The sequence below is a fragment of the Nicotiana tomentosiformis genome, chromosome 7 (assembly GCF_000390325.3).
Source record: "Nicotiana tomentosiformis chromosome 7, ASM39032v3, whole genome shotgun sequence".
NCBI lineage: Eukaryota > Viridiplantae > Streptophyta > Magnoliopsida > Solanales > Solanaceae > Nicotiana > Nicotiana tomentosiformis.
In genome coordinates, this window is record NC_090818.1 from 31,998,917 (window position 1) to 32,021,124 (window position 22,208).

A 22,208-nucleotide genomic window follows, 5' to 3' on the forward strand; every position below is an offset into this window, starting at 1 on the left:
GTCAATCAGGAAATATATGTATGTTTATGGGTGCAACTACATTATACCTTGGGGTCCAACTCTATATACACGTAATATATATATATATATATATATATATATACACACACTCTCAGGCAGTGGCGGACCCAGGATTTTGTGAAAGCGTGTTTAATCTTAGAAATACATAATTTTAGTCGTAAAATAGTAGTTGTCAAGTGGGTTCAAATAGAATATTGATATAAAATTTACGCAGCTTTAATCCTAATTTATGCATATACACAATATTATTTTTTGATGAAGCGCGTTCAGTTGAACCCGCTTGTCACCACGTGCATCCGCCACTGCTCTCGGGGCGTATGTAGTATGTAGGTGACGGGTACCGTGCATAAATTTAAGTATAAAATCTACTAAAATTACAACAAAAAGTATATATGAATCCGTAACTTTAAGAAAATAATAAATTTATTATTAAAATTTTTAAAGATTAAATTGATAAAATTTAAATTCTAAATTCGGCGGTGAATATACCCATACAATAAGTCTGAACCAATTAATTATCACTAAAGAATAAAGAGGTGAACTCATCATGATACTCACATTTCACAAATTTTAAATTCGGATTTTGCTTTTATTTCTCAATTGCATAACTGAGTTTTTATTAAAGCGCGGGAATGAATAACGTACGAAACTCCGTTAAACTTTTCCTCTTTTTCCCACAGCGCCTTTGGGTCATGTCTGTATCAAATTCCTTGGTCGAAGCAAAGCAAAGTGCGCGCACCCTCTTCTCTCTCCATTTCTTTAACAATATATCTCTCATCAATCACACCATTAAAGCTATAAAGCAAATCCAAAAACCCGCATACAAACAAGATTGTCCAACAAAAAGAAAGAAAAAGAAGTTTGAAATCTTTCTACTATATCACAATCACATTCTTTTCTTGCTCATAGAGAAATCAAAAGCTAAAGCCCCCCTCCCTCCCTCCCTCCCTATTTGCCCCCACTTTCCATCCAAAGTATCTCCACAACACTAAGTAATATATACACAAATTATGTCTTTCTTTACTACAACTCTGGCGAAAGAACCAGAGATTTTGGGGAAATTATGGCGAGTACGAGTGGAACGAAGGCGGAAGGGGGCCCACCGCCTAGAACGGCGTCTAGGCGGGTTTCTAAGGCCCCCACTATGGTAGACCCTGCCGCCGGTGAAGATCAAAATTCATTAGACAGTGAACTTGTGCCTTCCTCCTTGGCCTCCATTGCTCCTATTCTTCGTGTTGCTAATGAAGTCGAAAAAGAAAATCCTAGAGTTGCTTATCTCTGTAAGCAAATTTCCATGATTTTTTTTTTCTGATGCCTGATTGCTTTAATTTGATAATTTAGTTCTACTGATTGGAGTTTTTGTACCTTATGATTAACATGGAAATTCACTCAAGGACTTAACTTACATTTTGGAGTCAATAGGTATAACAAACTAAAATCAGATTCTCTTAGTCTAGGTTTAATTTCAAGTCCGTAGTTTTTATTTTTTATTTTAAATTTGAGATAAAGATTTACTTTTTCTAATGCTGGTGGTGTCCAGCCTAGCTTGCGCTCACCTTGATGTTCCGCCGGCAAATGAGAAGAAATCACCTAATGTTTAATTTAAATAAAGATTCAAGCCCTTAGTTTTTTGTAGTTATATGACCAATAACAGATTACTTTGGATCTTTATGGCGGTCAAGTTAAATATAAACATGGAAAATCTTTCAACTAGTGCATATGGGACCTCATAAAATTTATAGGATGAGTGATTGGTAATTCGAGGCACACTTATTGAACATCACTCTGGATGCGCGAAAATCATATGTGGATCATTAGTACTGGAGATATCTAGGTTATGTTTTTAAAAAAATGCAGTGTCATGATTAGTCATATAGCAGGAGCGGAGGGTCTTTCGGAAAATGCATCTCTACCTCCACAATGTGGGAATACACTGGGTAATATGTTGTTGTTATGTTGAGAAGAGGTCAATGTTATTTTTTATGCTCTCTTATCTTTGCTTGGTGCTAGTAATTGTCTTCACTTATATTCGGTTTACGCTTTCTCATCTTTTCCTCCTTTTTATATATTTTAAAATTAGGTCGCTTCCATGCTTTCGAAAAGGCTCATAGGATGGATCCAACATCAAGTGGGCGTGGCGTTCGTCAGTTCAAGACATACCTGTTACATAGACTTGAAAGGGTAGGGGCATCATATGCAAGTTAAAGCTTTGTGGTTTCATCATAAAAAGCTCCCTTCTTAAGTGTAGTCTCTCACATGTTGTTTGGTATAGCCATATAGATGGAACAACCTTCCGCAAGTTGACATGGAGGAGTGACTTAAGCAGATTCTTTGTAGAGGATTACATGTCTGGGTTTTACATTAGGCTCCCCCTGAAACCTATTCATGGAATAATTTCATATTTAGCTAGTATCTGCACAATTCAACTGATTTCCCATTATGTTGGGATATGGCCTCAATGTGTACCAAAATAATAAGTTCTTTCCTTTTAGTGGTGTTCACTGTCTGGAGTGTACTACTTCAACCTCAGGGTTAAAGCCTGTTTCTGCCATTTTCTTGTTTACGTGTTGAAACTCTGTGTGGTTGTGACAAATATTTTGCATTTGACATGTTTGTTTGACAGTACCCGTATTCGTTATTTCCGTAAATAAGTAGTTCATTTTCATCTTTTAAATTGTTTATGTCCTATGCCTTTAGTGTTAAAAGCTTTGAAATCCTCCCAATGATTAGCAGGACGCAAAATTTGTACTGTTTTTGTTGATTGTAGGAAGAAGAAGAAACTCAACCTCAACTTGCAAGAAACGATCCTAGAGAAATTCAGAAATTCTACCAGAACTTCTATGAGAAAAATATCAGAGATGGCCATCAAACAAAGAAACCGTGAGACTTCAACTTAAATTTCATGACCTTTTTGGAATTCTTTTGTAATGGCCTACCGCTGTTCATTTAATTACGGGTTGACCTTGGTTGCTTTATTAGAGAAGAGATGGCTAAGATCTATCAAATTGCAAGTGTGCTATATGATGTGCTGAAGACAGTGGTACCCTCTTCAAAAGTGGATGATGAGGTTTGATCTGTGTTCGTATGTAGTCCTTTGAATTTTTGCAGTACTTATACCTCTTATGAAAACTTTAAGCTCTAGTGTCTTTTTTTTCACAGACACATAGATATGCCAAAGATGTCGAAGAGAAAAGAGAATACTATGAGCACTACAACATTCTTCCTATTTATGCAGTTGGGGTCAAACCGGCAATAATGGAACTTCCTGAGGTTTTACGAAAATTCGCTTTAATCTCAGTTTCATTTGCTGGCATGCTCCTTTTGTGTGATTAAAAAGTACTTCTGTATCATTATTATTACAGAAAGGTTGATGTAATTGTCTTTCTTGATCAGATTAAGGCTGCTCTTCGAGCTATAAGAAATATGGATAATCTTCCTGTTCTCAGAATGCCTGATGACAAGGATAAGTCAGTCAATGATATACTCGAATGGCTTGCTTCCGCCTTTGGCTTCCAGGTAAAATATAGTACTGACCATGACTCTCTAAGCAGGCGTTCAAAACTAATTGCCTTACATAAGACAACGTGCTTAAGTGGCCATTAACTCTTGCATTGCACAAATTTTCATTCACACCAAAAAAATCTCAAGTTCTGAAAGGGGACAATCTCTCGTACAAAAGGCGACACTGGATGAATAGTTAATGTTCATTTCTTCGCCAGTGTAAATTTTCATTTTGAAGCTATATTGTTTTAGACAGCAGAGTCAGGTTAATGAGATGGTGGTGTCACCATTTCGGGAGTTGAAGGGTAAAGTTGAGTTTGGATCTGAAAGCTCATTCCCTACAGTTTCAACTCATTCCACCTAGAAAATCATGTATCTGAAATATGTTTCATTGAAACATGTTTGTATCTTAACCACCTCCTTTCTGAAACCCACCACCTCCCGACATTTTTATTACTATGACTTATGAGTAGAACTTGTTTGGAACCCAATTCCCACAGAATGCTGCGGAAGATATCTTCAGTTAATAAGCATAGCTGCCTGGATCTTCCCTTGGCTGTCTGATGATAACAGTGCATTCAAACCAGGATAAATTCTTCTTTCTATCATCAACAAATTGTATGAAACATGTGTCACGTCCAGTTTGAAATGAGCAGAATTTACTAGTGAAAAGAAAAATCTCAAACGTGTAAAGCATATCTGACCTCATTTAGTTACTTGTTTTCTGAAGTGTTTACGAAATACATGTGAAACCAAGACGCTTACATGAATTCATGAGTTTCTGTTTGAACTTCAGAGGTACTTTAAACTCTTCCTCGATGAAATTCTACACTTTGCAAGTTTCCCTTGTTGAAAGCGAACCACCTGCTAGTCTGTGATTGTCTTTTAATTTCTATTGCATCACACTTGGGGTGCTGTGAGATATGTTATGGCATACCTTAGTATATCAGGAATACGTATACTACCTTACAGGAAGCTACCTCCTTGAGTTCGCCTTGGTTCTGTTAATTGCATTCGATACTATTTGTGATGCCTTAGAACAAAGATGTGGCATTTAGCATTTTTCAATTGCTTCTAGTACCATTTCCTTCAACATGCTGATAGTTGAGATTTCCTAACTTCATCTGACTGTATCTTGCTGCTGATTTATGTGGAATCAAGAAAGCAAATGTGGCAAATCAAAGGGAGCACTTAATATTGCTACTTGCAAACATGGATATAAGAAACAAGAGTGTGGAGGAAGATGCAAATTATAATCAGGTAACTGTGTATCTGCTCATTTAATAATTATGCCAGTTTGATTAAATATCCATAGTGGTCTCTACTTATTTTGTCTGCTTAGCAGACAACACTTTTGGCACTTTTCTCTTGAAAATTGAGTCCAAGAGAACATTTTTGCAGTTGGACATGTATACAGTTCAGCAGCTGAAGGATAAGATATTCAAAAACTATGAATCATGGTGCAAATATTTGCACTGGCCTTCAAACCTCAGGTGAGCCAAGTAGCGATTATGAAATTACAAGCACAACCTCCTAGAATACATTGAATTGGTTTGCTTTTTTTTTTTTTCCAAAAAAAAAATGTATATATTACTCCTTTCATCCTAAAGTGAATGAATCAGTTCAGTGTAAAGATTCCAAACCTGCTCATTGCTGCCGTAAATATGAAGCTTAGTTCTTTACTCCTTACGTTAAATTTACATACTTAAAAATTGTATTAAACGTACTATAAGTCACAATTTTTATAATTAAAACATATTTAGAAGATGTTTGAAGAGTCATAATCGAAGTAAAAAATATATTTGATTCTCAGGTAGTAATAGTGTATTATAAAAATGGGACAGGAAGCGATTTTTCTCTTGCTTGGCCTTTACGTCTTGTGTTTCAGGTTTCCGCAGGGTTGTGACAAGCTACAGTTGGAGCTTCTTTACATTGGCCTATATCTTCTTATATGGGGGGAAGCTTCAAATATACGATTTATGCCAGAATGCCTATGTTATATCTTCCACAATGTAGGTTTGCTTTCCTATCAGATGAGATAATGCTTCTCTATTTTTATATTGGATTGCTTGGATATCTATCAATATCTTCAGTACATGCCTTGGATTTGTCTAGAATCTGCTGGTCAGTTTACATCAATCACTGCTTGTGTTGTCTCTTGTAGACCATTTCATGTGCACTATTCTCACACACTGAAGAACTGACATGATACTAATACGGTAATACCAAGATAAATAAGTCTTAAGGGACACTTCTTTTTTTTTTTTGGAAGGGTGAAGTGGAGGAACAGTGTGACAACATGTATAATGTTACCGTGTGACCTCTTCATGAAATGTGACCAGTTTTGCGATGCTTGATTGATGCGATCATTTCTCCATAGTGAACTGTCCAGTCGTGTTATACACATTGCACACATGTAATGCAAGAGTTCTATACACATTGCACACAAGTATTTCAGATGGATTGTAGAGATTATTCTCCATGTTCTTTTCCAGAAATAGCGCTACATTATTTGTATAAGAAGTAACCCTCGATCGGTGTGTGTGCTTTTTGTACTTCTAAAAATCAGATGGCACATGAGATGCATGGAATACTATTTGGCAATGTACTTCCTGTCAGTGGAGGTGCATATCAACCAGTGTCCCATGGCGAGGAGTCTTTCCTGCGGGATGTTGTAACCCCTATTTATGAAGTCATTCGTAAGGTAACTCCTATATTTGTGCTATTTGCTTCAGAGTATTGTTGTTTATCACCTTATATGAATTATTTTTTCTGAAAAAGGAAGCTAGGAGAAACCAGAGTGGGACAGCAAGCCATTCAGCATGGAGAAATTATGATGATCTGAATGAATACTTTTGGTAATCAATTGTATAACATGTTACAATTTTTGTTTTTGCTGTCTAAGGAAGAAGAGACTTATACTCTTCCTTTGCAGGTCCGATAAATGTTTTAAGCTAGGTTGGCCAATGGACAAAAAAGCTGATTTCTTCGTACACTCAGATAAAATAAATAAAGCAAATGTGGTATGTGTCTCTTATCAGATTTATTATCATGTCTGTAGAGATAGCGTGAGAGACATTATTTAGTAGTTGCGACGATCTTGGGTGGCTATGTTTAAGTCCTATTAACTTCCTGAGGTTCCTGTATACTAATGGAAGCACGAAACTCTCCATGGCATCAAATTTATTCACTAGATTATTCCATTGTATTGAATTATGCTTCCTTAAATAAGGTTATGATATTGGTTTGCAAGATCCCGTCATAAAATGTTGTCTTTGGATCAACTCTTGCTGCCTTACCTCAACAGGAAAATTAATCATACTTCAAGAATGTCATATTCTTTTGTACTTATATATTTAACAACGAAACAATTATATCTGGCTAAATAGAAGAGCACAAGTTACTTTGGCAAGGTCTTGCCTGCCTCACTTACTTCCAATTGGGTTTCTGTTGGGTGATTTGATTCTTAACATGATGTTGCATCGTGAGACTGAGTCAGTATTCAACCATTCACATGAGATATTTAGACTCACGCATGCATGTAAATAGGAAGTGAAGTTCTTTGAATAAGCAGTTTGTTTACGCAAGTTTGAGTGGGTTTTTTGTGATAAGAAAATGGACCTTGGTCCTAAATCAACCCCAAAAGCTAGCTCAAGAGGTGAGGATTTCCCTAGACCATATAAAGAGACACCAAATCACCCTTAACCCACCAATGTGGGAACTCAACAATTTGCGTCACTTTTGAATAGCGTTAAGAATAAAAATAGTCATCAAACCTTTAGCATGTGAACCACTGTATACTGTGCATACTTTTTGAGTTCTTTGCCCGAGTAAGTTTGAGCACTAAGAGTGCGTAGCTTGAGTTAGTTCCAACTTCCACATAGCAGGTGTAAAACTAAGAGAATTTTGTTGCTCTTTGAATGTGGTTAAAAATATAAGGTGCTCCACTTGTTGAGGATTGTTTTGTTTTGGTATTCATTCTCTTATAAACCATGCTTAGCTTTGAAGTGCTCACTCATAACTTCCATGTTAAACTTATTAGACAAACTTTTTTTTTTTTGGAGCTGCGGAAAAGGAGAATGAACTTTTTCTACTGTACCAATATGCCAAAAGATAAAAACTAGAAAATAAAAAATAAAAAGAACACATGATCCTTGACTCCGGGAGAAAAGAAGGTACGTAATTGCTCTTCTCTGAAAGTCTGGCAGGTCGGTATCTTGACTTCCGAAGTGAATATTCTAACATTCCTTGGCAAGAACTAAGACGTTCAAAATACCTTAAATTGTCAAACTTGTAGAATTTGGCTTTACTTTGTCTGACATTTGCTTTGTTTTAGACACAGTATTCTCTCATGTTTCTCTATAATTGGACTAACATAGCTTGATTATCAGGGACATAATAATGGTGCTACTGGAGGGAGGAAGCCTAAGACAAATTTTGTTGAAATTCGAACTTTTTGGCACCTTTATAGGAGTTTTGACCGGATGTGGATATTTTTTATATTGGCACTTCAGGTATGCTATGTTTTATTTGAAAATCTGCACGCTCTTCTTTCCTTGTCTTAATAGTATAAACTGTGTGGGAACATATTTACAAGGGATGAAAGGTAAAAAGAAGTGAAGGAGAAGGCAGAGATAATAAGGCCACACAACCATTATAAGTTAGTACAAGCACTCTTTGGAAATGGAACTAATCAGCAGGTCTGAGTGCTACACATGCCCCAGTAAATGTTAAGGGATCTGGTGCTTCAAGATAGTGGTCTAGTATTTTATTGGATATAAGCCGTTATTCTTCTGTAGTACTTAGAAAACCAAGCGTACTAAGAATTTAAATCTCCATATAGATGTCACTGAAATGTATAGTTATTCAAATATCCACCTTTGGCTATTTTGTGGTTGAAGAGCAGTGTTATCAAAGGCAAAAAGTGCAAAAAATATATGCTGAAGTCTGTTGGGAAAGGCAAAGCACAACTAAAGCGCGGTCATTACTGAAAAAGGCATCAATCAACTGAGCCCTGGATTCTGAACTAGTGGGGATTGGCTGGATGAATCATCTGAATTCATTCTGCTTTATTCAGACTCTTAGAATTTATCATATGCGGCCTCCTCCTTTAAGTCCGTCACTGCTTAGCAAAGCTCACATTTGGCGAATGTTATAGCTTTCTTTAAATCTATTTGATGTATTTTAGATGATTAGAGTCGAAATTTATTGGTTTAACTATTGCTGAATTCTTAGGGTTTGTTTTTCTGGGTTGGCATTGAATTTAATGGATACTGGACTGAAGAGTTCAGATTCGTTAACTTGACACATGGTATGCCATATATTTACCTTGCATGTCCACAGTAAGTCCTCCAATTGACAGTTACCTGATCACTTAGAGTGTTATGAGTTCTTGTTCGGGTATTGTTAAGAATAAGAATATTTTTATTCTTAGTGTTATGAGTTCTTATTCGGGTATTGTTAAGAATAAGAATATTTTTATAGAAGATATTGAGGTGGTTAATAAATATTAAGGGCTAAACATGCGTTGTCATTATTTTGATTGGGTGTTTGGGTTTTTACAATATAAAAAATTATACTTGCAAATATATTGAAGTTCTGTTGTAGCTCATGTCATCTTTATAAAATATTTGTAATGATCTCATTTCACTCCCTCTCAGGCAATGGTTATCATTGCGTGGAATCAGTCAGGATCTTTGTCCGTGATTTTTGACGCGGATGTTTTCAAAAGCGTCTTGAGCATTTTCATAACTGCTGCTATTCTTAACGCGTTGAGAGGTACTTGCATTACCTTATTTAATTTCCTTTCTTTATCGTCTACCGGGAACTCTTTTATTGAAAGTGTAAGGAGTGCATCTAGATTTGACCACTTTTGGTACTGTGACTGTATTTCATGTATTTCATTCGGAAGCTGAGCGTTGGTCCATCTATATGTGCTTTCTGCAGCTACTTTGGACATAATTCTTAGTTTGAGAGCTTGGAGGAGCTTAAAGTTTACCCAGATTCTTCGCTACCTTCTGAAATTTACATTTGCCGCATTCTGGGTTGTTGTCATGCCTGTTGCTTATTCAAAGTCTGTTCAGGATCCAGGGGGAGTTTTGAGAATCTTGAGTAATTTGGGAGGTTATATTGAAAATGAGTCACTGTATTACTACTGTGTTGCTATTTACTTGATACCAGAGATATTGGCCGTCTTTCTATTTTTCTTCCCTTTCTTGCGGAAATCCATGGAGCGTTCAAATTGGCGAATCATCACCCTCCTTATGTGGTGGGCTCAGGTCAGCATATTTATGCTTTTGTACTTGTATGGACAGTTCTGTCACATTTGTCTAATAGCTATAGTGTTTCCAGCCTAAGCTTTATGTTGGAAGAGGCATGCACGAAGACATGTTCTCCCTTTTAAAGTAAGAACTCATTTGTCTTATATCTTTACACATATAAACAAGTCTTGTTTGATAGCATTTCTATTCTTCTGTTCCTTTCATATTCGTTTTTGGTAGTCTGCGTGTGTGGATGTGGGGCAAGGCTAATGGGTTGTAGTGAATACTCGTAATCATCTTTCGTGCAGCGAATTGATTTAACATTTCATTTGCTCATTTTATTTGCTCAGGTACACTCTCTTCTGGATCATGCTCATCATTAGCAAGCTTGGATTCAGCTACTATGTTGAGGTAATGTTTTTCCTTAAGCTCTATTATTCCTTTTCTCCTTGTAAATCCATTTTAGTATGTCTGAGGAGTGGTTATCTTTATGACTACCTTATTCCACATTTGAGAAAAAATAAATTAAAAAAAATATAAACGAAAACTTGTATAACCGTTGTGGGTTCCTACATAACATGCAATCCAGGTGATTCTGACGTGACTGCTATGTCATCAAAAGGTTGTCTTAATGATACTGTCAACGTGGCTTGCCACGTCATTAGACCGTTGTGAATAAACTTGTCCACGTTGCTTTCTACTTCCGCATAACCGTCATGTTATGTTCTTTCAACGTGGCTTTTCCGAAAGGACCACACATTATTCAACTCTATCTGCGACACCTTTTGTCCCTTTAGAAGTATTGGTTATTTAGTTCTAGCTGTTCAAACTAAGATGTTCTTAGAAACTATGGTGCATGGTTGGCTTGCACTACAAGGTTAGGAATCAGTTTTTCTGATGTTGCAATTTAATGTCAATTCTGATTTATTTTTAAGACCAATTTCTATCTCAATAGTCTAATCTGTACTACTTCAGAAGCATTACTTAAGACTAACGGTGTTATTTGCAACTTCAATTGGCAAAAGCGTCCACTCCCTTTGCTTCTTCAAGAAGAAGAAAATGAAAGAAAGTCAAGCTGAAACTTCAATTTTCGTCAGAACTCTCTATGTCTTTTCAGTATGTGATGGTTCTTAATTGGATTGTTCTTGTTTCCTTCGTGTCTCTTTTTTACTTTTCCCTGCAGATATTGCCATTAGTGCAGCCTACCAAGACAATTATGGATATAAGAGTCACAAGCTTTGACTGGCATGAGTTCTTTCCACATAGTAAGTCTTTGTCCGAAAATCTTTGACCTTGCTTTGTTGCCAACGTGTGCTTAATCATTTCGAATTTGAATGTTATTCAGTGCCACATAACATTGGAGTAGTGATTGTCATATGGGCGCCAATTCTTCTGGTATGTTATGGAAGAAAAACCACTCGAGAATGACAATCTGATGTTGAGTTCTAAGAGATGTGGATTGCCTGTAGGTCTATTTCATGGACACACAAATTTGGTATGCTATATTCTCTACAATTGTTGGAGGGATCTATGGTGCATTCAGCCACCTCGGCGAGGTTGGTTAATTCTATTGAACCGATGAATGGTTTCTTGGACTGAATTATTCTGGTTCCTCTTGAAAAAACTTGTCACACTGTTAACTATTTCTACTTTTTTTGTTTTTCAGATAAGGACGCTAGGGATGTTACGATCACGATTTGAGTCAATTCCTTCAGCTTTTAGTGAACGTCTTGTGCCATCTTCAAAAGCTGAAAGAAAACATAGACATCAGGTAGCACTTACTTATATATGCAAATTGATGCTCCCATATTCTTGCATCATCACAAATCCTTAGTCCTTCTTTACTATTTTTGTTCTGCTGAACTTTGTGTTACTGTGGTAGGATGATTCTTTGGAAAGGAAGAACATTGCAAAGTTCTCTCAGATGTGGAATGAGTTCATACTTTCCTTGCGGATGGAGGATCTCATCAACCATAAGTGGGGACTATGCCTGAAATTCATTATGCTCCGAACTTAGTGAATAGATTTTGGTAGTTATGCACTTTAAAATTAAGTTGGTGATTCTTTTGTCGCTGTGAACTGCCAGGGAAAGAGATCTGCTTCTTGTACCCTATTCATCAAGTGAAGTCTCTGTTATTCAGTGGCCTCCTTTCTTGCTCGCTAGTAAGGTGATACTTGATTCCTGTTGTTTATTTTAGATCATTGCAATATTCCTTTTTTGGCTCATTTTTTTACCTGATTCTTGTTAGATTCCAATAGCACTGGATATGGCAAAAGATTTCAGAGGAAAAGAAGATGCTGACCTGTTCAGGAAGATTAAAAGTGATGATTTTATGCGCTCTGCAGTGATTGAATGCTATGAGACACTCAGATATTTGCTGGTCGGCATTCTGGAAAACAAAGATGACAAGATGTAAGGCATTTTCAAGTACTATTTTTTTGTTTATTTTTCGGGCTATCTAATGCTGAAGGTTCAGGTCCATGCTTGTCATACAGTTTTCCCGTAATTTGTCGCGAAGAAGCCATATGACCACTTGGAATTTGGTCTCTTTTATAGGGTTGTGGAGCAGATACGCAGAGAAGTAGATGACAGCATAAAAGAAAGAACGTTCTTAAGGAAATTTCGGATGAGTGGGTTGCCCTTACTGAATGATAAATTGGAGAGATTCTTGAATCTGCTGGTTAGTGCAATACATGTATTTGCACAAACACAACTAACTAGTTCTAAATGCTTCCTTTTGTATTTTTCTACTTTTTGAAGAAATTGTGGATGTTTAGTTGTCTGCTAGTACGTTCTGTGTGTTTAATATGGTACTTACAGGTGACTGATTATGAAGATGAAGAGGCGAAAAGATCCCCTATGATTAACCTTATCCAAGATATCATGGAAATTATCATTCAAGATGTTATGGTTGCTGGCCATGAGTAAGTTCTTGACAGAAAGTAGTTTTCTCAGAGGACACGAGATTTACGGAATCAAATCTGCATTGTAACGAGCATCTTCAATTTTGATGTACAATTTATATTTTCTGTTCTTTTCCCCCTAGAATTCTGGAGAGAGCTCACCAGGTTGACAGAAAGGAGCAGATATTTGAAAGGATAAATATCTATCTTACTCATAACAGATCTTGGAGGGAAAAGGTATTTTGAAATCTGAGCTTTGTTTCTTTGTTAATTCTGTAAATCACGCTGTTATATCTTACTAATGCTTTTTATCTGGCTCTTCTGTACCACATTTGTTCTATAGGTTATCAGGCTTAATTTATTGTTGACTGTGAAAGAGTCTGCAATTAATGTGCCAACGAATTTGGATGCTCGCCGTCGAATGACCTTTTTCGCAAACTCCCTATTTATGAAAATGCCAGATGCTCCAAAAGTTCGTAATATGCTTTCTTTCAGGTTAGTTCTGAGCTATAATTAAAGGACCTTTATTGCTTTGCTGGTGAATTTTATGTCTCTCTTCTTTATGAAGCATTCCCCAGATCTCACTTGTGGGATTTCACTGAGTATGTTGATGTTGTTCTTTATGCAGCATTGCTGAAGCTATATAGGAGTGGCATTTTATATTTTCTTTTATATTTTTTTTCCTTTTTACACTTTGTTATTTATCAAAACGCATGCAAATTTAACATGTTTCAAATAGTGACACAAAGCAAACCTTAATAGAATTTGTTACTGAATGCTGACTCTTTCAGTTTTCAGCATCTTCCAACTTACAGTTTTAAGCGAACAATAAATTAGAAGATACTTGTCCACTATTATGCTCCATATACAACTTGAATGGATGTTTAATTATAGAGTAAAGTGCTCACTCTTTCATTTTTCAACTCACTGTTCCATTAAAAATGAAATTAAGAGTAAACTGTTTGTACAGATGATATTTTGAATTTGTAGTACTTCAAACTATAGCTTGAAGTATGAGTAGTTAGTTGAAATTGTGACATCAAGTATGGCATGATATAGAATACTGTATGATTATAATACTTTGAACATTGGACAGAGAAATTATTTCTATAATGACAAAATGCGAGTTCCTTAAGAATGGCTAAAAAGAAGAGCAGATCAAGTTTTGGGGATAAAGGGAGTACACTCCCTTATTAATAGGTTTAGAAAAGCAGTTATCAACAGATGCTTGTCCTCTGTTATGGACACACCGACACCGTACAGATACTTGATAGTTGTGGTACGAGGATTTTGAGGGAGAAAAACGACAATAGCAAAGAAATTTTTGTAGAAAATATGGGGACTCACTTTCATATATTAAATGAATGACAACAGGCACTTGAGAAACTTCTTCTTTCGTTTGTTCACTTGATTGGTTCTGAAAACACCAATTCTCTACTTACCATGCGTGTTACCTTTAAATTCTTCCTCTAAATATCTTATAGTGCTTGATATTCATGTTTCATAATATTTTCTCATGTTGCAACGACGTGTCTGCTTGCTGTGCTGCAATTGCAGAACTGATTCAATATTTTTGTTTATTGTCCAGTGTCTTGACTCCTTACTATAATGAAGATGTTCTCTATTCTGATGAGGAACTTAACAAGGAAAATGAGGATGGTATTACCACTCTGTTTTACCTTCAGAAGATATATCCAGGTGAGTGTAATCTGTGGCTTGTTAATTGCTGTATCACATTGCAACACAGATAAAGCACTAAACTTAGTTGTTTTTATTTGACCATGAAATAGATCAATGGAAAAATTTTGAGGACCGCATCAATGATCCTAAGATGGGATGCTTAAATAAAGACAGGAATGAATTGATTCGTTACTGGGTATCTTACAGAGGACAGACACTTGCAAGGACAGGTCAAATAGCAATAACATATTTGATATTTCATGCAACTTCTGACAGTATATTTTGTTTTCACTCAACTATGCTCTCTTCTTCTATTGTGCTCGTGAAATTCCAGTGAGAGGAATGATGTACTACAGGGAGGCTCTTGAGCTTCAGTACTTTCTAGATTTTGCAGAGGACAAAGGTGCTACTTGAATCTTTTTGTTTCATTGTGTACTGATACATACGTGAGACTGTGAGTCGGATGTGGTTGGTGCTAACTATCTACTCTTTACTTTGCAGCAATTTTTGGAGGTTATCGGATCATTGATATGAATCAAACAGATTACAGAGCACTGAAGGAGCGTGCACAGGCATTGGCAGATCTGAAGTTCACCTATGTTGTGTCTTGTCAGATCTATGGTGCTCAGAAGAAATCCAGTGAACAGCGAGACCGTAGTTGTTATGTCAATATTCTGAATCTCATGTTGACGTAAGTTGGAATATCTGAGTACTCTACTAGTTGGAAATAGGGGGTATCGTTAATTCTATTCTCAACCTTTCAGGTATCCATCTTTGCGTGTTGCTTACATAGATGAGCGTGATGAAACTGTTAATGGGAAGTCCGAGAAGGTTTACTACTCCGTACTGGTGAAGGGAGGTGATAAATTGGATGAGGTATGAGTGTGACTGCGAAGGAAAACAAAGATTTTTTTTTAACAAATGCTTTTTTTCTCAATGATTTGTTATTTGCGCAAAAATTTTCTTTACTAAAGTAAGATCTTTCTGTCTTCATATAACTGGAATAAGCAGTGTTTTCTTGTGCTACCATGCTAGGAAATATACCGTATCAAGCTTCCTGGTCCTCCTAAAATTGGGGAAGGGAAACCTGAAAATCAAAATCATGCCATCATTTTCACTCGTGGAGAAGCATTACAAACCATAGATATGAATCAAGTAAGTTTCAATTTTTTCTGCTTCTTCATTATAATGTACGAGGAGTCTTACTCCTTTTTCTTCTAGGATAATTATTTTGAAGAAGCTTTCAAGATGAGGAATGTATTGGAGGAATTCTTGAAGCCTCATAGGCAGCGAAGACCGACAATACTAGGTTTAAGGGAGCATATTTTTACCGGAAGGTTTGCAATATTTGATGTTACAAGTCCTTGATAGCTCACATGGTTATAGAAGTGCTTACTGTGTCCTTTGTGTTGTAGTGTCTCTTCGCTTGCTTGGTTCATGTCCAATCAGGAGACCAGTTTTGTAACCATTGGACAAAGAGTTTTGGCAAACCCATTAAGGTGAGTCTTCTTACCTACCTTCAAATGAAGTAGGTTCTCCACTGATACAGAGTAGGTCACCAGAAGCTGCTAATGTTCGTTACATATAGATCATTAATTAGAAGCTTTATTTGATGCTTCTTCCTGTGGCCTCTTGCCTTTACAACTGTCTGCGAGCATACCTTTTATTCCAATTGTGGTGAAATGGTTACTACATTATTTTAATTGCAATTAACTCGTGCTACTTTATTGTTTTGATTTTCTCTCTTTTCAAAGATTGACTCATAACTTTTGTTTTTACTCTTTTTAAATTTCACAGGGTAAGATTTCATTATGGTCATCCTGATATTTTCGACAGAATCTTTCATGTAACAAGGGGTGGTGTTAGTAAAGCTTCTAAAACAATTAACCTAAGTGAAGATATATTTTCAGGTGAGATGGTATTCTTTAACGGTGACAGTGCTACGGCATTTTTTGGATACTTAACTGGGGTGCATCTTCAGGTTATAATTCAACTTTACGAGGAGGATTCGTAACACATCATGAATACATCCAAGTAGGGAAGGGTCGTGATGTGGGGATGAATCAGATCTCTCAATTTGAGGCAAAGGTGGCAAATGGAAACGGAGAACAGACACTGAGCCGTGATGTCTATAGGCTTGGGCGTCGATTTGACTTCTACAGGATGTTGTCATTCTACTTCACCACAGTTGGTTTCTACTTCAGTAGCATGGTATGCAAACTGCTCTTAGTTCTATGCATACACTTCATTACATGAAATCTTTTGACTATCTGATTGATGGAATCAGGCAGGGTTTCTGGCTAACTGTTGTGGTAAAAAACTAAGTCAACAACAATATTTTGCACGAGTAAACAATGCTAGCTGATATAGCATAACTGATGCATGACATTATCTATATAGCTGAAATATTACCAAAGAAAAAGTAATGAGAAATAAAAATTTTGGAACACACATATGAAAGAAGTTGATGAATAAAAAACAAAAAGTAGCAGAAAAGCACATACTTATAGATTCATGCAGCGTCTCTTTATTTTTTTTTTTGGAGGCTTGATAAAGCGCTGATGATTATGTAGTGAACTTGGCTTAAACATTTCAGAGGCTAATTTTTAAAGCACATTATTTCAACTTCAATCTGTTTATCTTGATAGAGATGAATGTTTAGAACTGCTTCAAGCAGTTTGTGTGTTTGTGCTATCCAAACAGCCTCAGAGAGTGGTTCCCCATTTCAGACATATCATCCTCTCTCTCACTCTCTCTCTCTCTCTCTCTCTTTTTTGTTAATACCCTATCTTCCGGCATTCCTAAAACAGAAGGGGGAAAATCAGAAATTAGGACCCATGAAACTATGTACTAGGGCTCATGATTTAGTACAGATGTGAAGCCTCATGCTACTTGCACATTTTGTTTCTGAACGTTTTGTATCTGTTCATGACTATGCAGTAAACAAATTTAGGACACAATTCTAAGTAACAAATTATTTAACCATCAGATCATAGTTCTAGTATTTGGAATACAAAATAGGATAAAGAAAATAAGTCCTGGGCTTGTCCCTGCATTTATTGCTTGTGACTTGCAGCTCTACTACTGTACGATATGAAAGATTAATTTTCATTAAAAAGCTAACCTAATTCCTTCAGCTGTACAGAAAATCATAAACTTGGTTAAATGGTGAAAACTGGACTTCATGTGTAAGTATTTCATTCATGTGAATGAATTGAGCTCTCTATGCAGACTATGTTGTACTTACTCCGACTGCTGATTTCCTTACCTTTAGTTATCTTCAAGGAAGTCCAGATACTTTTATTTTCTCTTGTTTCTAAACTAGCAGTAGTTATCCAGTCCTCGAAAAAAATTTAGCTTCTGTCTCCTTCAGTTTCAAGCTTGTTGTTGCCATTTATTTCTGCTGCAACCAGAGTTTTATTCTGGAGTCTAAATTTTCCAGGTTACTGTGCTTACTGTCTATGTGTTTCTTTATGGACGCTTATATATGGTCTTGAGTGGGTTGGAAAGGCGAATTTTGGAGGATCCTACAGTTCGTCAGTCCAAAGCTCTTGAAGAGGCTATGGCTACGTCGTCTGTATTTCAGCTGGGATTGTTGCTTGTACTCCCTATGGTAATGGAAATTGGGTTGGAGAGAGGATTTCGCACGGCCCTGGGTGATTTTATAATTATGCAGTTGCAGCTTGCTTCTGTATTTTTTACATTCCAACTTGGAACAAAAGCACATTATTACGGTAGAACAATCTTGCATGGAGGTTCTAAATATCGAGCTACTGGTCGTGGCTTTGTTGTTTTTCATGCAAAGTACGCCGATAACTACAGGATGTATTCTCGCAGTCACTTTGTCAAGGGGCTTGAGCTGTTTATGCTGTTAATTGTCTATGAAGTCTATGGGGAATCATATCGCGATTCACAGTTGTATTGGTTTGTTACTGTTTCAATGTGGTTCTTGGTAGCTTCCTGGTTGTTTGCTCCTTTTGTCTTCAATCCATCTGGTTTTGACTGGCAAAAGACGGTAGATGATTGGACAGATTGGAAGAGGTGGATGGGAAATCGTGGAGGTATTGGGATTTCACCGGATAAAAGTTGGGAATCTTGGTGGAATGGAGAGCAGGAACATCTAAAACACACAAATTTTAGGGGTAGAGTAATTGACATAATCCTTTCCTTCCGCTTTTTTATTTACCAATATGGAATTGTCTATCACCTTGATATAGCTCATGGCAGCAGAAGTTTACTGGTAAGAGCTTTACTTGTCCTTCTTTCCTTTTAAATTTTGTTTCTCCTTTTTGGAGAAGAGTCTTACGGTTTCCATTAAATCATCTCATACAGGTGTATGGACTTTCTTGGTTTGTTATGCTAACCGCTCTTCTCGTCTTAAAGGTATTTACCTCTTAACGTGCTTGACACATTACAACTTAACTAAACTAATATATAGGAAGTGGCCGAAGGAATCACATTTACCATAGTCTTACTGTTGATGGGGGTGAAATGCTGTTTAAACAGATTGCAAAGTTCTACCTTTCCTTCTTTTTCTTTTTGATGAAGTAATAGAGCTTTCATTAAAAGGCGTCAAGTAGATGCAGACAAAAATTACAATAGAGTGAAAAGGTGACTGCTCAGATACAAAAAATAATCTATAACTAAGGAGCAGACACCTTCCAAAAGTTGTTCACAGCTAGATACAGGGGTTGGTTAAGCCAGATTGCAAAGTTCTATCTTACCTAGTTATGTCTATTACAGAATATCTAGTTTTTTTTTTCAATTGCAAAATACCTGCTTCATCGACAGTATCTATCAGAGTAATTCATATTGCACCTTTCTATATGCTTGAACTGGATGTGCGAAATGTTATGAAAACAATTATGCATATGCTTATGTTGGCCTAAATGTGTTTCTCTGATGCTGCTTCTTGTTATCTTGCTTGCTATAGATGGTATCCATGGGCAGACGAAGATTTGGGACTGATTTTCAGCTCATGTTCAGAATTCTGAAAGCACTTCTATTCCTTGGTTTTGTATCTGTCATGACCGTGTTATTTGTTGTTTGTGGCCTCACCATAACTGATCTATTTGCTGCCATTCTTGCCTTTGTACCGACAGGCTGGGGCATTCTTCTTGTAAGTTCATTTCTTTTGCGTATCATACGGATCATCATTTTTGTTCTATTTACTTGCTAATATGGTTCGTTCTCGGGCTTGTGCTGAAATAGCAAAATTTAAATTTACAAACCCCAGGGGCGGTACCGCCAGGTTCATCTGATGCGGAGCATAAATTTATGTGTAAAAATATACTAAAATTGTAACAAATAGTAGGTCTGAACCCATAACCTTAAAAATACAATGAGTTCAATATTAAAAATCTTAAAGGTGAACCCATAGAGCTTAAATCCTGGATCCGTTTCTGACAATCCCCCGTCTTACATTCTTTCAGTTTGGTTAACATTGAAACTCTCTCTTAATTCATGGAATCCTACGATAGCAACTTTTGTCTTTCTTTCTCCAATATAATAAGCTACTAGAATGAAGTGAAAATGTTTCCATTGTCAAGTGATACAGCTAATGGACTTGACAATTATCAAAGAAGATGAAATGAAGATTTTCAAAGATAGTAAATATTTTGTAAGAGCATGTGACGAAGATATATACCTTTGTGACTTATATCTTTCTTCATGTTCATAGATTGGTCAGGCATGCAGGCCGTGTTTTAAGGGGCTCGGAGTTTGGGATTCAGTAATGGAATTGGCAAGGGCATATGAATGCATTATGGGACTGTTCATATTTGCGCCAATTGTAGTATTATCTTGGTTCCCATTTGTATCAGAGTTCCAGACGCGGCTGCTCTTCAACCAGGCTTTCAGTAGAGGTCTCCAGATTTCAATGATCCTTGCAGGGAAGAAAGAATCAAATTCTTGATGTTTTTCTGGCTATTGTTTAGCACATTTTTTTAACTGAATGCACAAAGAAATCTTTTATTCTATAGGGTTCAATCATATGTTTCAATAGGGTGTAAAAATATTTTGTAGCAACTTGGAAGTCTTGAAAATATTACATATACTCGTGTAGAAGATACATACAATTGGCTGTTTTTCTGTTGGTCACGAATCTTTAGGCTTTTACTTACAATTATTTGTAGCCTTTATAAATTCTCATTAATATTATTATTATACTGAAAATGCAAAGACTCAAAGCGATAATGGTATCAGTTGATATGCTTGTCAGTGTCCTTTATCAGCAAACTGGTCTAAATTAAAGAATGTTGTATTGAAGTTTTCGACCCTCTTAAATTTTTTCAGATGCTCCTACTTTTTCTTCCTGGTCAATACTCAGGATGTCACAGGAGTACAAACTTCTCACTTATTTTATCGCTTAATCATGATAAATTAATATAATTTGGTGTAAACACCCGATGCGAATAATTTTTACCTATTTTATTTTTCAGTACTAAATAATTTGTCTTTACTTCCACTAGGTTCTAATAGCTCCTTTACCATTTGGTGAATTAAGCATCTGAATATCAGAGACCAAAAGGACTACTCATAAACTGAATTTATGATTAGTAATAAGTCAAGAACCTGTACAGATTCTGGTACTTACCATGGCTATATTCTTATATGATTTGCCAATGGTGCTGAAACTTGGAACCATCAGAAGATAAATATTGATTCCTAGTCGGCACAGATATTTGTGGCTTCTTCTCTTTTTATTTATTTATTTATTTATTTATTTATTTATCCTTGTCTGTCTTCTTTAATTTCTGGCATCGCAATCAACATATATGCAAGACAGCCACCAGCCAAAATTCCAGATTCTGATGCGATTTTAATATGAAGTCACTTCAAGCAGCAATAAGGATGTTTATCATCTGATGCTAAATGTCTCTTTTCATTCTAATTATAATATACATATCTGTCCCAATTAGAGGAGAAATACTTGCAAATAATTACTCCATCTGTCCAAATAATTGCATTACTTCTTTCTAACTTTTGACGATATGGTTCAAGGAGCATCATAAGCCTCTCAGGCTAATACTTGTACAATTAAACTTTATATTATTTGCAAGATATGAATCATAATTTCTAAGGAACGTTTTCTCCAACAATAAAATAACAGTTTGAGTACGTTAAAAAAAATTAGAAACTACTCAAATTTTATACATTAATAAAAAGATAGAAGGTTGATCTTTGTAGGTGAAATATTTCATATATCAGAAACAAGATTGACTTTAATTATTTTACAACCATAAATATGAACCAAATTTAGTACATTTTGTTTTCTCTAACTTTGGATGTAATTGTAGAAGTATAATAAGACAAAGTAGCTGAATAGTTGTTGCGTGCCTTTACTGTTCTTCTGCCTGATACATACATTTTATTTTATTCATTCATTTCGCCAATACAATTTCCTGTCAATCCTATAGAAATTGACTAACGTTTACATTTAACTGCCTAACAATACACACCAATCCATGTAATTACAATTCTTGGTATATTGTCGATAAGTCTACAACTTGAGGTCAGGGGCGTCCAGAACCTAAAGCAAGTGAAGCAGTTGCTTTACGCCCAAAAAATTTAAGGGCCCAAAATTGCTATTTTTCTATATATAGTAGTATAATATTTATATAATTATTTCTTATTATTGATAAATTTATTTTTTTATTGTCATATTAATTTTTAATAACTCGATTTCTTCCTCTAATTAATATAACTAAAATAGTTTTATGTCAATCTTATTTTACCTTTTTATTTAATTATATTTCTCTATTCATTAGTTGGTCACGTAACTATATCTAATAATCTAACTTATTATTTATTTTCCTTACATAAATTATACTCTCTCCGTCC

At 35.9% G+C, this 22,208-nt stretch overlaps 1 protein-coding gene across 1 annotated transcript; it reads left to right on the forward strand.

The window, feature by feature from the left end:
* The first annotated feature begins 724 nt into the window (after nucleotides 1–724).
* LOC104115197 (callose synthase 7-like) lies at nucleotides 725–20,490 on the forward strand. Its single transcript, XM_009625778.4, has 42 exons — nucleotides 725–1,301; nucleotides 2,102–2,202; nucleotides 2,789–2,901; nucleotides 3,001–3,088; nucleotides 3,181–3,291; nucleotides 3,415–3,537; nucleotides 4,684–4,782; nucleotides 4,924–5,015; nucleotides 5,411–5,534; nucleotides 6,092–6,226; nucleotides 6,304–6,380; nucleotides 6,458–6,545; nucleotides 7,914–8,036; nucleotides 9,183–9,300; nucleotides 9,469–9,800; nucleotides 9,874–9,926; nucleotides 10,133–10,193; nucleotides 10,966–11,047; nucleotides 11,128–11,177; nucleotides 11,252–11,338; nucleotides 11,449–11,553; nucleotides 11,665–11,759; nucleotides 11,869–11,950; nucleotides 12,032–12,195; nucleotides 12,340–12,463; nucleotides 12,604–12,707; nucleotides 12,830–12,923; nucleotides 13,030–13,181; nucleotides 14,275–14,384; nucleotides 14,477–14,596; nucleotides 14,701–14,769; nucleotides 14,868–15,057; nucleotides 15,131–15,242; nucleotides 15,402–15,521; nucleotides 15,588–15,703; nucleotides 15,782–15,865; nucleotides 16,164–16,276; nucleotides 16,348–16,577; nucleotides 17,809–18,606; nucleotides 18,699–18,749; nucleotides 19,300–19,485; nucleotides 20,047–20,490. The coding sequence occupies exons 1-42, from the start codon at nucleotides 1,085–1,087 to the stop codon at nucleotides 20,278–20,280; spliced, it is 5,727 nt and encodes a 1,908-aa protein (XP_009624073.2). The 5' UTR covers nucleotides 725–1,084; the 3' UTR covers nucleotides 20,281–20,490.
* The last annotated feature ends 1,718 nt before the right edge of the window (nucleotides 20,491–22,208 follow it).

Bases quoted from the DNA above. Each gene is read 5' to 3' on its own strand.
- LOC104115197 (XM_009625778.4), top strand. From the start codon at position 1,085: ATGGCGAGTACGAGTGGAACGAAGGCGGAAGGGGGCCCACCGCCTAGA. The intron at 9,301-9,468 runs GTACTTGCATTA...TGCTTTCTGCAG, and splicing joins TATTCTTAACGCGTTGAGAG to CTACTTTGGACATAATTCTT. The intron at 12,196-12,339 runs GTAAGGCATTTT...TCTCTTTTATAG, and splicing joins GAAAACAAAGATGACAAGAT to GGTTGTGGAGCAGATACGCA.